This window comes from Nicotiana attenuata, unplaced genomic scaffold, assembly GCF_001879085.1.
Source record: "Nicotiana attenuata strain UT unplaced genomic scaffold, NIATTr2, whole genome shotgun sequence".
Lineage (NCBI taxonomy): Eukaryota > Viridiplantae > Streptophyta > Magnoliopsida > Solanales > Solanaceae > Nicotiana > Nicotiana attenuata.
In genome coordinates this window covers 13,547-28,849 of record NW_017675519.1, presented here as the reverse complement: position 1 = coordinate 28,849, position 15,303 = coordinate 13,547, and the positions used below count along the sequence as shown (strand labels likewise).

The 15,303-nt window shown below is 37.4% G+C and overlaps 1 protein-coding gene across 1 annotated transcript; it reads left to right on the top strand.

The window, feature by feature from the left end:
- Positions 1-2,432: 2,432 nt before the first annotated feature.
- LOC109220159 (E3 ubiquitin-protein ligase PUB23-like) lies at positions 2,433-4,011 on the top strand. Its single transcript, XM_019384623.1, has one exon. It carries the CDS (start codon positions 2,560-2,562, stop codon positions 3,781-3,783), a length of 1,224 nt encoding a protein of 407 aa, XP_019240168.1. The 5' UTR covers positions 2,433-2,559; the 3' UTR covers positions 3,784-4,011.
- Positions 4,012-15,303: the final 11,292 nt, after the last annotated feature.

Here is a 15,303-nt window from a genome sequence, read left to right as displayed (position 1 = left end):
AAATGAAGACTTTTGGAATTTGTGGTCCTAAACAAGTTAAAAAGGGGCCCAAAGTATTTGTGTGGTTATAAAAGCTTTTCATTAAGGGTAGAATTGTAAGTTTAAGCTAAATTTCTTCCAAATTTAGAAAGGGGTCATTCTTTTTGGAACGGACCAAAAAGGAAATAGGTTCACATAAACTGGAACGGAGGGAGTATATAATTATGAATTTTTTAAGATAAATACAGGTTCGAACCAAAGTTACTGGGTTCGGCTGAACCCACTCGGGACTCTCGATCTAGCTCCGCCCCTGGTTGCTGCCACGAGAAATCTTGATTTTATGTGACGAGTTCAAGTTTAAAAGTTAGTTGGACAATTCCCTACTTTGTTGACAATGCAATTATGGGGAAAAATATATTTTAAAACTTTCCTGTATTTGACAATCAATATTTTCCTAAACAAAAGTTGTCAAATACAATAGAACTAACGGAATATTTCATTTAATTATGAGTATCTTTTCTCTTTAGCAAGCAATACCATTTTTCTTACGAAGTAGCCGGCGTGAGGATGCATATGGTTAATAAAAACAACAACTTATTCCTAACAACGTATTTTAGACCATGTTCTGCCAAAGCTAGAGAATTTAATATATCATAAACAAAATATTTAGAGTAATAAGACGAATAGCACACAATAGTAATAACTATATATATCTAAGGGTATTGTTAAGGAGTTTGATAGATTAGGGATTCTTCCACCTTTTTATATTCAAGTTTATTCTTTCTACAAGATACGAAACGAGCAGTCGAATAAGGTTGTTTCTATTGTATTTTAGATGGAATCATCTATTTTTAGATTAATTGACTTATCCATGCATTCCGACTAAAATCTTACGAACATGCACTTTCCTTATGCGTCTGACCACTTCGTTAATGTAATAGGCTTTATTTCTTTCGAGCTTTTATCTTCTGTCTTTACATGAGCTAATTATGCGTGGCGCTGCAGAAGAAGAAGGCGTCACTTCGCTTATTGTACTAATATCGGCCATACAATAATGACATATGTGGATCTCATTCATATTTCAATTTTTCTGAACACAGTTAAAGCAGTCATTTAGGGAACAAGTCTTTTTAATTATTGTATTAGCATAGTTATGAAAATAAAATAAAAAATCTTGATGGAAAACGTTTTATTTCTTCTTATGCAAATTCAAAGCGAATCAATAAATTTTGAATATAAAATGTCCAAATAAAATAAAATAAAAACTAGTCCATATTGAAGAGTATTGCGAGGAGTGCGGTAGGAATACATCTTTTTAACCTTAATTAGAAATATCAGAAGTGCATCTAATACATTCGACGTATAAAATGTGGTAAAATCAATTTTGAATCCGAGTATATAATCAAAGATGGAGGCAGGCAGCAACCAAAAAGTGCGGAAGAACCCCACATTGGCCCATCGGCTCCTGTCGACATCCAGCATGTGTTCACGTTGTTACATTTAAGAAAGACAGATTTTAAATTAAATAAAATAGCACTACTTTACTTGGTATATTGGAAATTTGGTACATCTCTAAGTACTAGTACTAAATAAATTATACAAGGTCAAAAGGTAGACATTATTTAGCCTTTGGCACACAATGCAACACCGACGTCCTCCCCGATGTGCGACTCATGCCTTAAATTAATTTTTCTTCTCTCTTCTTAGTCGTCTCTTTTGAGCTTTTCCACTATTTATTGAGTATTTATTTTTATGTATTGGTGTTAATTACATAATAGGGAGAGAATACTTTGAATATTTTAGTTTGAGGAACATACTTTAATTTGTGCATTATAGCATAAATTTACAGTTTTATAAGCTAGAAACAATAAACTTTATTCTAATGACTCCACAATAACTTTGCTATATATAAGTGGAATAACAATCGTTAGCTAACGTAGTTCTCGTAATACTTATAGATTATTATCCGAACATATATTATAAATATGATATTTCAGATAGGTAAAAAGTTTATCATTCTCTACTGTCGAAGAGATCCTGTATATTTTAATATATGCGAAAGCGTAAAATAGCGATAATTTTAATCAAGTCGTGTGATGGTTATTCGGCAAAAAGTTCATATATAACATTAAATTTATGAATTTTCAACCTTTTTCAAATATTGTAAGTGCCATTATACTTTGTCTAATTCCATTTCACGTAGTTCAGAAATATGCTGCAACTTAGCTAAACTGCTTCCCTATTTCGTCATTTATCTTTCCCTTTTTGTAAATTTCCTCATCTTCCTATTATTATATAGTAATTCAATTTTATTTTTCCAAAATCTTGAAAAAGTCCATTAAGAGCCCCTATCTCCTTGTTTCTTTATCTCTCTCTCTTCTGAATTTCCATGTGTTGACTTTCTCATATTTAATCAACTTGCATGGACCCTTCTTAATTACTTCTTCTCTTCACACATATATATACATCTCTTTTTCCAAAACTCCATTGCAAACATTTTTTCCATCTTCATCCCTTCACTACACATTTTTGTCCATTAATCCTCCTAAACAATACATTCGAATCACTCCAAAAGATAAAATGGAAGAAGTTGAAATTCCTTCCTATTTTCTTTGTCCAATCTCAATGGAAGTAATGAGGGATCCAGTTACAGTCTCAAGTGGAATTACCTATGATAGAGAAAACATAGAAAAATGGCTATTTTCATGCAAACACACAACTTGTCCTGTCACAAAACAAGAACTACAAATCACAGATCTCACTCCAAATCACAATCTCCGCCGTCTGATCCAATCTTGGTGCATATTAAATTCTTCTCATGGCATCCAACGGATCCCAACTCCAAAACCTCAAGTTCACAAAAACCATGTTGTCAAAATCCTAAATGAAGCCAAAAAATGTCCCGAAATGCAACTTAAATGCCTTAGGAGACTTAGATCAATTGCACATGCAAATGAGAGTAACAAAAAGTGTTTGGAGTCAGCTGGGGTTGTTGATTTTTTAGCATCAATGATTAATAAAAGAGAAGTGGCTTTAGTTGAAGATTCAGAATTCACAAAGGCAAGTGATGAAGCTTTAAATATTCTTTTTCATCTTTATCCTTCAGATCAAGAGTTGAAAAAGTTCATTTCCCAAGATGAGCAATTCTTGGATTCTTTACTTCATTTCTTGAAATGTGGGAATTTCCAATCTCGAGCCTATGCGATAATGTTACTAAAATCTGCTTTCAATGTGGCTGATCCAGCACAATTAATTGGTATAAAGCCAGAATATTTTAAAGCTATAGTTGGTATACTAAATGATAAAATTTCCGAACAAGCAACAAAGGCAGCACTCAAGATTCTAGTTGAATTATGTCCATGGGGCAGAAATAGAATTAAAGCAGCTGAAAATGGAGCAGTTTTAGCACTAATTGAACTTCTTCTTGACACAAAAGAAAGAAGGGGTTGTGAATTGATACTTGCAGTTTTGGATCATTTATGTAGTTGTGCTGAAGGAAGGGCAGAATTATTAAGCCATGCGGCAGGAATAGCAATTGTTTCAAAGAAAATTCTTAGGGTTTCACATGTGGCAAGTGATAGAGCAGTGAGAATTCTTTGTTCAATATCTAAGTTCTCAGCGACAAGTAAAGTTCTACAAGAAATGTTGCAAGTTGGAGTTGTGTCAAAGTTGTGTTTGGTGCTTCAAGTGGATACTAGTCCAAGGACAAAGGAGAAAACTAAAGAAATTCTAAGGTTGCATTCTAGGGTTTGGAGGGATTCTTTATGTATTCCTTCTCATTTGCTCTCTTCTTACCCTTCATGATTTTAAAGAAAAGGTATCCTGAATATAAGCCCTTTTCAAATCCATTGTATTTTTGCCTTTTTCATGTACATAATTCATAGGGATTGATAGGTGCGGTTTTTACCATTACGGATATATTTTTAAGTGTATGAAAACAACAAGCATAATAAAAAAAATTACTATCTGATTTATGGATCTAGCTTTTTGAGATATATCATATTTGGATTGGTTACGTTGTATTTTCTGCTATTTGCCAACTTAGAATTTAGTCAGCACCGGATCCAACATTTAAATTTTGATGGGTTCAACCTTTAAGATTTTTAGCATTGAACTCTCATTGTATTTTTGATATTATGAGTTCTGATTTAATATTTATTGAAAGTGTAGTTTCTTTTTTTCACATACATATTAAAACTTTGTGCCAGAAATACTTGGTTTGGTTGAACGCTCAGCCACCAGATCTGCTGGAACCACAAAAGCATTTGAGCTTTCTAATCATTTTTATGTAATTCCCAGTAGTATATTAAAGGAAAATTATCTGCTTATAAATTCTGAAAGTTTTAAGTTAATTTTCCTGTCTAGGGGACCTCTTGGCCTAGTAATAAAGTAGTTGGTAGAAGATGAAATTGGGGTATAGTTCAGAAATTAGAAGATCTAAGCATTAAGATAGGACTTAATTAGATCTGAGTTCCATACGTGTTCTTTTTGTTGCCATCTATATATGTTATATCTGACCTATCTATTTATTACTATATTTTTGTATCTTTATTTAATTAGTCTGAAAAACTATTGTCTGTCTTCAAGCTGTGTTGTATCTTTTTTTCCTTTGACCTAATAATAATTGAGGAAATATTATATATCTCAGAGCTTAGAGAACATATAATTTCAAAACGTACTAAGAATCTACAAGTTATATTACTTTATCCCTTAAACTAATACTATACTTTAGCCAAGTTTTCTTCAGACGCTGGGATCATAGCACTTTGATCATAACTTGTAAGGCCCTTAACTTATGCGCGCGGGTAATATAACTAATTTTTACACTATCAATATAAATTAACATACCTTGTCGCAGCAGATTTTTTGTCTTAATTTTTCAGTAACTAGTTTCACTTGTTATGGCATATAAGGCCACTAGTTATGTTTTAGGTGTATAAAAGTTAAACTGTCAACTTGTTCCACAAAACATTAATTTAATTTTCTCCCGTTCAATATATAGTGGAGAATTTGTGAAATTAAGCAATTTGTTAGTTGAATTTTTATCTTCCTTTTCTTTTAATTTCCATTAGCACTTTGCAAAATGGGAAAAAATAATTCTCCACTTTCTGTAATATAATACTGTAATAACTAGAATGTGTAATAGAGAATGAGAAGAAGATAATGAGAAAAGTAGAATTTCTTTATTGATTGTAATATAATTGGAATTACAATAATGTTTCTTCTACAATGGAAACTACATTTACTTCATGATAACCTGAAAGAAGAGAAGAGAAGGAGGTTAGAGGTGAGAAGAGAAGAGGGAATTAGGTTGAGAGAGAAATCAGTTAGAGAGTTGTAACTGAATTTACCAGAAATTGTCTAATCTTTCCATTGTAACTTCTGCGTATTAATACTCTTCACTAAGCTGCTTGTGGACTGAATTGCTTGTGGGCTGAATTGTAGTTGGGCCTACTCTAATCTGCCTCTGCTGGCCCAATAGCACTAATACTAAGACTAAATTGAACCCAATGAATTAGGCTTGATCCACGTGTCTAACATAAGCCCCCCTCCCCCCCCCCCCCCAATGAATTAGGCTTGATCCACGTGTCTAACATAAGCCCCCCTACCCCCCCCCCCCCCAAATATAGAAATATCTCCCCTACTTTCCTAATTCATTCACCTTCAGACATTACAATCCCTACCTCTCCAAGAACGACCTTGTCCTCAAGGTCTTTGTTGAGCAATAAAATCAGGAAATCTGCTTTTGATATAACTTCAATCCTCCCATGTAGCATCCTCCTCCCCTAAATGAAGTGACTGTACCCTAAATCAGAGAACTCAATTTTATTGCTCAACAAAGACCTTGAAGACAAGGTCGTTCTTGGAGAGGTAGGGATTGTAATGTCTGAGGGTGAATGAATCAGGAAAGTAGGGGAGATATTTCGGTATTGGGGGGTCTTATGTCAGACACGTGGATCAGGCCTAATTCATTGGGTTCAATTTGGTCTTAGTATTAGTGCTATTGGGCTAGCAGAGGCAGATTAGAGTAGGCCCAACTACAATTCAGCCCATAAGCAATTCAGTCCACAAGCAACTTATTGAAGAGTATTAATACGCAGAAGTTACAGTGGAAAGATTAGGCAATTTCTGGTAAATTCAGTTACAACTCTCTAACTGATTTCTCTCTCAACCTAATTCTCTCTTCTCTCTTCTCACCTCTAACCTCCTTCCGTAGTACTTCTAGCACTATTCTAAGATGAAATGCATGAGTTTCTAATGTAGGGTTGTAAATTAATATATCATCAAGAACACCAACGCAAACTTTCTCAAAAAAGGTTTGAAAACGCGATTCATTAGGCTTTGGAAAGTGGCAGGTGCATTGGTCAAGCTAAAGGGCATGACCTTGAACTAAGGGTGTTAATCGGGCCGGGCTGACCCGTTTTCAACCCGCTTCATCCCGGGTCAGCCCGATTTAGCCCGGTACGGTAGCATATAGGGCGGGCTGGGACGGGTTGGTAGGGGGACCTGGTTTTGGACGAACACGTTCAGCTTAGCGGTGGACCGAACCCGCGTAACCCGACATCCCTTAACGGGTTGTTAGCGAGCTGCAGCCCGTTAGCAGCCCGGTTACCGTTGGAATTTTTTTTTAAAATTAATTGGACCATTCCCAACGGTCAAATTGAGAAATGACCATTGGGGAACGGCCAGATTTTGCAAAAATGGCCATTTCGGTCCCCCCCCCCCAATTAAAAATATAGCCCCCCACCCCTAATAATTAAACAATTATATTATTAACCTTTTAAAATCTATAAATAGCCCCCCTTCTTCTTCATTTTTTCTCACAATTCACTCTCTTACTACTCTAATTCTCTCTCAAGTCTCAAACTCTCAATTCTCTCTTGATATTATAGTTCTTAAATTCTCAACTCTCAAATTCTCAATTATTTATTATTTCAAGTTTGATCAATTATTTAGTTTAGACATTACATAATTATTATTATCAAATATCAAGTTTTCAAGTGAAGTGTGTTATCAAGTATTCAAGTATAAAGTATCAACTATCAACTATCAAGTTTCGGTCTATCAATTGAAATTTTATTTTTGATATCAAAACTTCAAATTAGTGCAGCATCTGGAATCCCGGTACACTCGTTCCATCTCTTTCTCTTATTTGGTGTACACTTATTTTATTATTTAGAATTATTAATTTAGTTTCTTAATTTAATTTCTTAATTTAATTTCTTACTTTAATTTCTTACTTTAATTTGCATAATGGATTCACTTAGAGCGGCCAAAAAAGCGTGAACTAGTAGAGGTGGTAGTAAGAAAACTTCCAAAAGAACAAGAGGTGGTGTTGGTTCTTTTAGTAGCTTTACACATATTTCTGAAAGTTCACCTGAAAATTTAAATGTAGATTATGAGCGAATGCAAGAAAATTTTGGCGTAGATGATGATTTAGATGATATGTTAGATGATGATATTCAATCACCCGATAATCTTGAAACACCACCACCTACACCTGGTAATGCTAGTCAAACTCAAAATGTTAGGGGTGCAACAAGTAGGCTTCCTCTCCCTATTAAGAAGAATCGACGATTAAGAAGTAAGTGTTGGATGTTTTTTGAAAGACTTGAAGATCCAAAAAATTATGTAAAATATAAAATTTGTAGTGAACATTATAAACATGAGCCCGGTAAAGGAGGGGGAACGGGTCAACTTCGTAGGCATATGGAAGAGAAACACCCTCTTGATTGGGGAGTAGATGAGTCATCTGGGCAACAAAAACTTAACCCGAGTACTGGGGGGTTATTTGACAAATACGATATTAAGAAAGATCGGGAAGAATTAGCTAAAATGATTGTTTTAGGTTGTTTACCTTTTAGTTTTGCTTCTTCACCGTATCTTGTTACTTATATTCAAAGAATTTATAACCCTATGTTTAAAGGTATTCCTAGAAGTACTTGTAGAGCTGATATCTTTAGGCTTTTTGGACAATATCAGACATATATATGTTATTTGTTCGCAAGTCTTCCTTGTAAAGTTTCTCTTACTTCTGATATTGGTCGTGCTATAAATGGAAATGATTATTTGACTGTTACATGCCATTGGATAGATGATAATTTTTGTATGCAAAAACGTATTATTGGTTTTAAATATGATGAAGATCAAAGTCATACCGATGCATTTATAAGTAATACTATACATGAAGTTGCTATATGTATTATCTTGCAGAAAAAGTTTTGTGTATGTTATTTGATAATTCTTCTAACAATAATGCTGCTATTACAATATTAAAATTGCATCTACACCCACCACTTCCTGAAATATTTCATATTAGATGTGCATGTCATATTTATAACTTGATTGTGAAGAGTGGGCTTGAATTATTTAGAGATAAAATTACTTTAGTTAGGAGAGCTGTTGGTGTAATTCAAGGAAATAATAGAAGTGCTAGATTAAATGCATTTAAGGAAAAATGTGTATACTATGGACTAAAACCAAGACTCATGCCTGAAGAAATAGTTACTAGGTGGAATTATACTTATTTGTTCTTAAGATGTTGTTATAAATATAGAATGCCTATAACTGAAGTTGCTAATTCTCATTATACCGATCCTAACCGTTTGTTAACATCTAGAACTTGGGATGTCATTCATGATGTTGTACAATTTTTACAAAAATTTTATGTGGCTACACTTGAGTTTTCTGGAGCTTATTATCCTACCATTTCAAATGGTTTAGTTCATATTGCTGAAATTTCACTTTTACTACATAATTCGAAGCAGAAAGAAGGATATGCTACTGTTGTTGAATCTATGCTAGATAAGTTTAAAAAGTATTTCTACCCAATTCCCTACATTTACCTAATTGGTGCTATTTTAAACCCTACTGTCAAAATGATAAAGTGTCGCCAATTGATTAGAGCTTTATATACTTATATGGATATTGGACTAACTGAAACTCCTGATATTGACACTTGTGTTTCTGAGCTACACACACATTTGCAAACTTTATATAATTATTATGCTAACATTGTTGATGCTTCTTCGGTTGTAAATGCAAATATTCATTCAACTAATCCTTCAACATCTGGAACAATAATGGATGATGATGATTGTGTTCAAGATTATCCGATTCGGTCTACACTAGGAGAGCACCAACAAATTAGTAGCAGGAATATTGATAAACTACAATTCTACTTGCAAAAGTCACCAGAGCCCCTCACAAAGGATTTTCTACCGCTGAGTTGGTGGAAGAACAACTCAATCAATTTCCTGTTCTTTCGATCATGGCTCGAGACGTGCTAAATGTGCCGATTTCAACAGTCGCATCAGAGAGCGCATTTAGCCAAGCAAGGCAGCAACTAGGAGATACCTGTCATTCATTGGGCAGCAACGCTTTGGAAATTCTAGTGTGCTTCAAAGATTGGATAAGATCAGAACGGAGAAATCAAGGGCGTGCCGAGGTAGACGAAGAGGAGGACCAAGAAATTGGAGATATAATGGTTTATGGTTCTGATGGGTTTTAATTAACCTTATGCTTCTTGGGTTTTGATGATTTAACAAACTTGTTGTAAAGAACCAGATTGAGAACCTGCTCTGCTTCATACACATCCCATATGAACTGATCGAAGCTTGAACATCAGCAATTGGATGGACGACCACATGGAGGAACACAATCGGGACCCGATGACCTTGTCCATTAGGGTTCTCCGACAAAAGGACAAGTCAGTAATTGTACGCATTCAAGATAAAGAGAAACACAATAGGGATCTGCTCCCTTGGGGTTCTCTGACAAAAGTACAACTCAAAGTGCACAGCTGGAATGTAGCAGAGGAAAGCCATCAAGCAATTGTTACAGAAGAGGAACATAACAGGAGTATTAGACCTGGTTCATTGGTATGTCCCGACAGAAGCACAACGTCCGGCTGGAATGCACCTGTCCAGAAGTGGCTGTGCAGACAGTGCAGCAGTCACTTCCCACTGACAAGAAGTACACCAAGAGTTGACACCACTATCTATTGTGATATCCTTTGTGATAAAACAACCTGGTGCATGACACACCAACCTGTGCATTTAAGTGATACTCTCTAAAGAAGAAGAAACATCCATCCAGTATTGAAATCACCGCTGTGTCAAGAACAAGAAGACAACTCTACTAAGGATCAGTTTCTAAACGAAGTCTTGTGTATATCCATAGTTGAGTTGTAATCTTGTTATTTGCTTTACATTGTAATTCCTACTTCGCTTTATTAGAAGCACTAGTTTAGGAACAAACCAAATCCGTAAACTTTTGAGTTTGCGTTGTGACTAGGAGTAGTCATAAGTTGAATCCTCTGTAACTAGGAGAGTTAGAGAGTGGCTTGTGGTGGTGCATCACAAGTTAGTTTGAAGTCTTTGCAAAAGGGAGTTTGCAAAGTGGCTTGTAATAGGTAGATTACAAGTTAGTTGAGTTTAAAGCCTATTGGTGTAGGTCGTAGTTTTTTGATCCCCGTGTGTGGGATTTTTCCACGTAGAAAAACCTTTGGCCTCCTTTACATTCAGTCTCTACTGCTTTCACGTATCAATCTCATAGAGGACCAAGTAATCTATTGTTTGGTGGACCCATACAAACAAACAACTGGTATCAGAGCAGATTTCTCCTATCAGGCTAACACCTAGGAGGAATCCTCAATGGCTGCTCCACCAAACTTTGAAGAAGGACAATCAACCTACAGACCTCCCAGATTCAATGGACACAGAAGATTCAGAGTTGTGGGACATTATATGTGATGGTCCACATGTTACCATGAAAAAGATTGAAGAAACAGGGCAAATGGTACCCAAAGGAAGAAGAGAGTACAACGACGTTGACAGAAAAGCTGTAGAAAAGAACTACTGTGCCAAGAAAATCTTGATGTGTGGTATAGGACCTGATGAGTACAACAGAGTCTCAGCTTGTGAAACTGCCAAAGAAATACGGGAGGCGTTGCTAACTGCACATGAAGGAACCACCCAAGTCAAGCAATCCAAAATTGACATGCTCACCACAGAGTATGAGCTCTTCAGGATGAAGGATGCTGAATCTATACAAGACATGCATACCAGATTCACCTCCATCATAAATGAGCTACACTCGCTTGGAGATGTCATTCTCAGAAACAAGCTCGTCAGAAAAATTCTCAGTGTTCTACCTGGATCTTGGGAGAGTAAGGTGAATGCCATCATGGAAGCTAAAGATCTACAGACTCTGACCATGGATGAGCTGATTGGTAATCTGAAAACGTACGAGATGAAGAGAAAGAAGGACAATGAACGAAGAGAGCCTAAGAAAGAAAAGAACCTGGTGCTTAAAGCTGAAAGGAGTGGTTCTAGTGATGAAGATAGTGACATGGCCTATCTTACTAAAAGATTTCAAAAAATGATTCGAAGAAACGGTGGTATACCAAAGTGGGGCAGCTCAAGAAAAACTAGGAACAATGATCTTTGCCACGGATGTGGAAAGTCAGGGCATTTTGTCAAAGACTGCCCACTTGCGAAACAGGAGCAGTACAAGCAGAATCCTGACAAGGCAGGAAAAAGGAACCTGGTTCCCGAGAAAAGATTCAATCGAAAAAGTGCTGCAGACAATATCGTTAAGCAGGCCCTTGCTGCTTGGGGAGACTCCTCAAGTGAATCCGAAAGGGAATCAGATGCAGAAAATAGTTCCCTGCTGGCAGTGGAAACCAAAGCAACAAAGTACGACTCACTGTTCGCGCTGATGGCTCAGTCAGATGATGAAGATGATGAAGAAGATGAAGATGATGAGGTAAGCCTTCGGGATGTTCAGAGAAATCTGAAATCCTATTCTTCCAAGAAGTTAAGGTCTTTATCAAATGTCTTAATTGATGCCTATTATAGTCTTATAAACGATAAGGAGACCCTCACAATAGAACTAGGAGAGACAGAGCAATCTAGAGATGATCTAGTGGTATGTGTAGTAGACCGAGATGAGACCATAGCCAATCTTGAACTAGAGAAGGAGGCCCTAAATGAAAAAATAACCAGAGTGGAGAATGAAAGAGACGATCTGATGGTGGTAGTTGTCGATCTGAAGGAAACAATAGAAGATCTTAGCAGTAAGAAACACTCTTTAGAAGAAAAGATCGCCTCTATTGAAGAGGAAATGGATGACCTTCTTGTGATATGTGCTGATCTAGAGGAAACCAGTGAGGGACCTAATAGAGAACATAGGAGTGTAAATCTTGAGAAAGGGAAGGGAGTAGCTAGTGAGTTGCACATCTTGCTGGAAAAGGAGTTGAATGTCGTAAAAACTAGTCTTTGCAAAGAACTCGAGAGGAATCACCAACTCCAAATTGAGTTGGAGAAAGTGAGAACTGATCTTGAGAAATCCTTAAAGTGGACCTGGTCCTCAGATGCTGTTACTGCTATGTATCTCAACAATGGTGGGAACAAGCAGGGCATCGGGTTTAAAAGGGAGAAAACTCCCTACAACCCACACAGCAAGTATGTCACTGTACCTGACAACTGGCTGTGTACCCACTGTGGAAACAATGGGCATTTTAAAGAAAACTGCCAGGCCAGGTTTAAGTCAGTTCAGAAGAACAAAGCATTCACGAATAGAGTGACTACTAGCACAGGACTAGGTACCACTCGCAAAAAGCGGATGCTTCCTGCATGGACCAGAAAACCTCTCATTCACCATTTTTATAGTAACAAGGGACCCAAACTAGTTTGGGTTCCTAAATCTAACCCTTGATGTGTATGTGCAGGGAGCAGTGAGAGGAAGCAGAACATGATGGACTATGGACAGTGAAATGCCTAAAAGCATGCAGTCGAAAACTTCATGAAATGCTTCTCACTGAAAGCCCTGCAGGAAGAGAATGTATCCTTGAGAAGAAAGTAAAGGGTACATTCTCAGAAAATGAAAAAGCAGAAATGTTCCCTTGGAACTCTAATTCCTACCGAAGAACAGGTGCTGAACCAGGTCCTTCCTCAAAGCAAAACTCGCCAGGAACCACCAATTGGAGGAAAGTGCCTTGCTCCAGAAAACAGGAAGAATCAGCTTGGGAAGCACAATGCAAACAGATGAGAGAAGGAATGCTCATGAGAAACAATCCACAAAAACAAGGGCACTCTCTCTCTCTCTATCAAGAAAGAAACTGTGAAGATTAATGTGATGGACCAATCCTGTCTCCGGGAAATGCCTGAGGTTTCAAAATCAGGAAGATGATAAAGTGAGCAAGGTGTAAAAGACTGGCGAGAGACATCGCACCATCATAAAGAACCTGGTCCATTACTGACTATCTATGAAGCTGAAGGAAGAAGCGAAGATGTAGATGCAAACAACACAACATATAGCATGGGAAGTCAAGTAAACCACCATATTCCTCTTCTCAACCAACTTCTGCCTCAAATTGGAATACCAAAGTGTACCTGTGATGATTCATGCCTCTTCTTCTGCGAGACAAGAAAGTAAAATGAAATGACCACACCAACAACTGGAACGGAGAGATCTTCCTTTGAGGATCAATATGAAGGAGGGAATACTGTTCTATGGAAAGCACACCAAATTCCAGACCTAGGCAACAAATCTTCAAGAAGTGAACATTCTAGAGAAATCAAAGAGAAGATGGAGTCACAGGAACCCAATGAAGAACCTGATCATCAATTTGCTGGTTGTGTAAGAGACCATCAGGTAAGGGCAGCTAAAGTGTTTTCTAACCAAGCCTAACTCACATCGATACCGTTATAGGTAAACACGCATAATGATCATAGAAGCTAAAGGTGGAGTTATAAACTGCAAAAAGGGGGGAGCCGTGAAATCCTGTTCAAAAGGACTGATCCATCACCAGGTTCTCGTCACTCATGTTAGTGGTAATAAGCTTAATTTTTGCATGCACTCTCAAAACAAAAAAAAAATATGTAATAATTGCCCTGTAATTCAGCTGCCACATCATCAAACTTTTCAAGGTCTGTCCGTCATGTCTTGTCCGTCAAATCCTTTCACCCCTTTCCCACAAACCTGCCGCCGTCTCTAGGACAATTCAGAACCTGTTTCTGTCTTCACTCATCATTAGCTTCTTCTCAAATAAATCTTCCCTCCTAAGACAAGTCATGAACCTTCTTCTTCGTTGTACATCTAGAATTCACTCTTCATCTCTTACCATCTCCAAGCTACCTGTCTAGAAGGTATTTTTGAAATGACGATCGGATAATCGTCTCAGTCTACTACCTCGAACACCGACCCTGCCTACCATTATTTTGAGAACTCTATGTCCAGTCAATCCCATGACTTTTCAAAAGAACATACAGAAGGTCTCACTTCTCTGGTTCCAGAAGCCCATGAGGATGACCCTGACCAGTATATAAACTCCTCTATGTTGGACACTGTGACTCTCAAGGAGTCACCTGAAGAAGAAGCAGCTCACAACATATTGGCCATAGTTGCTGAAAGTCTGACGAATGAGGAAGTTTATGTCTCATCTGAGTGTCAGAGGGAAGATATCTCAGTTTTAGAAAATGCAAGAACTGCGGAACTCTTGGAGTCCCTGACTCGTGAAATGTTCCCAGAAAAATCTTCAGGTGAACCCGTTCCTCCTCCAACCAAACCCACTTCTATACCCCTCATTCATTCCAAGATCATGGGATCTTCCTCAAATCTCTCACATTAGGCCTCTACAGCAAAAAGCTTCGAATCTTCACTTCAGAAAGTCAAAAGAGTGTCAAGCCAAGAAAAAGGAGAAAAATGAATCCAAAGGATTTTATCAAAAGTGGGTCAGTAAACCAAGCAGACACAGATGCTTCCAAGGAACCTGGTTCCATAGAGCAACAATCCATGGAAAGGGGACTTGCTGAAATTGTTGAGAAACAGAAAGGGCCATCTGTGACGTATAGGAGCAAGTCGAAGTGTAGTAAAATTGAGATGGCTACGTCTGAAGACAATAATATGAGAATAGCAAGCTGGAAAGGAAATTCTGATGAAGGTTGTAGCAATCAAAAAGTGGAAACAGTAAAGGAACCTGGTTCGATAAGGTGCATGGCAAATGATGGGGGTATCTGGCAACAGAGACTTAGAACTCAGAAAGTGTTGTGGGGACGCACATTTGATCGAGCTATTTCGGAAATGACAGGAATGCGTCAAATTCTGGAAATTGTGGAGTTCCAACAATGGAACACCTGTTTGAAGAAAGAATGCCTCTAGTGTACGAAGATGTTGTACAAGCCTTCTACGCCTCTCTTTTCACTGTTGAGGGGGACCACATCTGTGCTCTCGTAAATGGAGTTGACATTGTGCTAGATGCTCCAACATTGGGGAAGGTTCTCAGAGTCCCGTCTGAAGGTATGAACTCGAGTTAGGGTG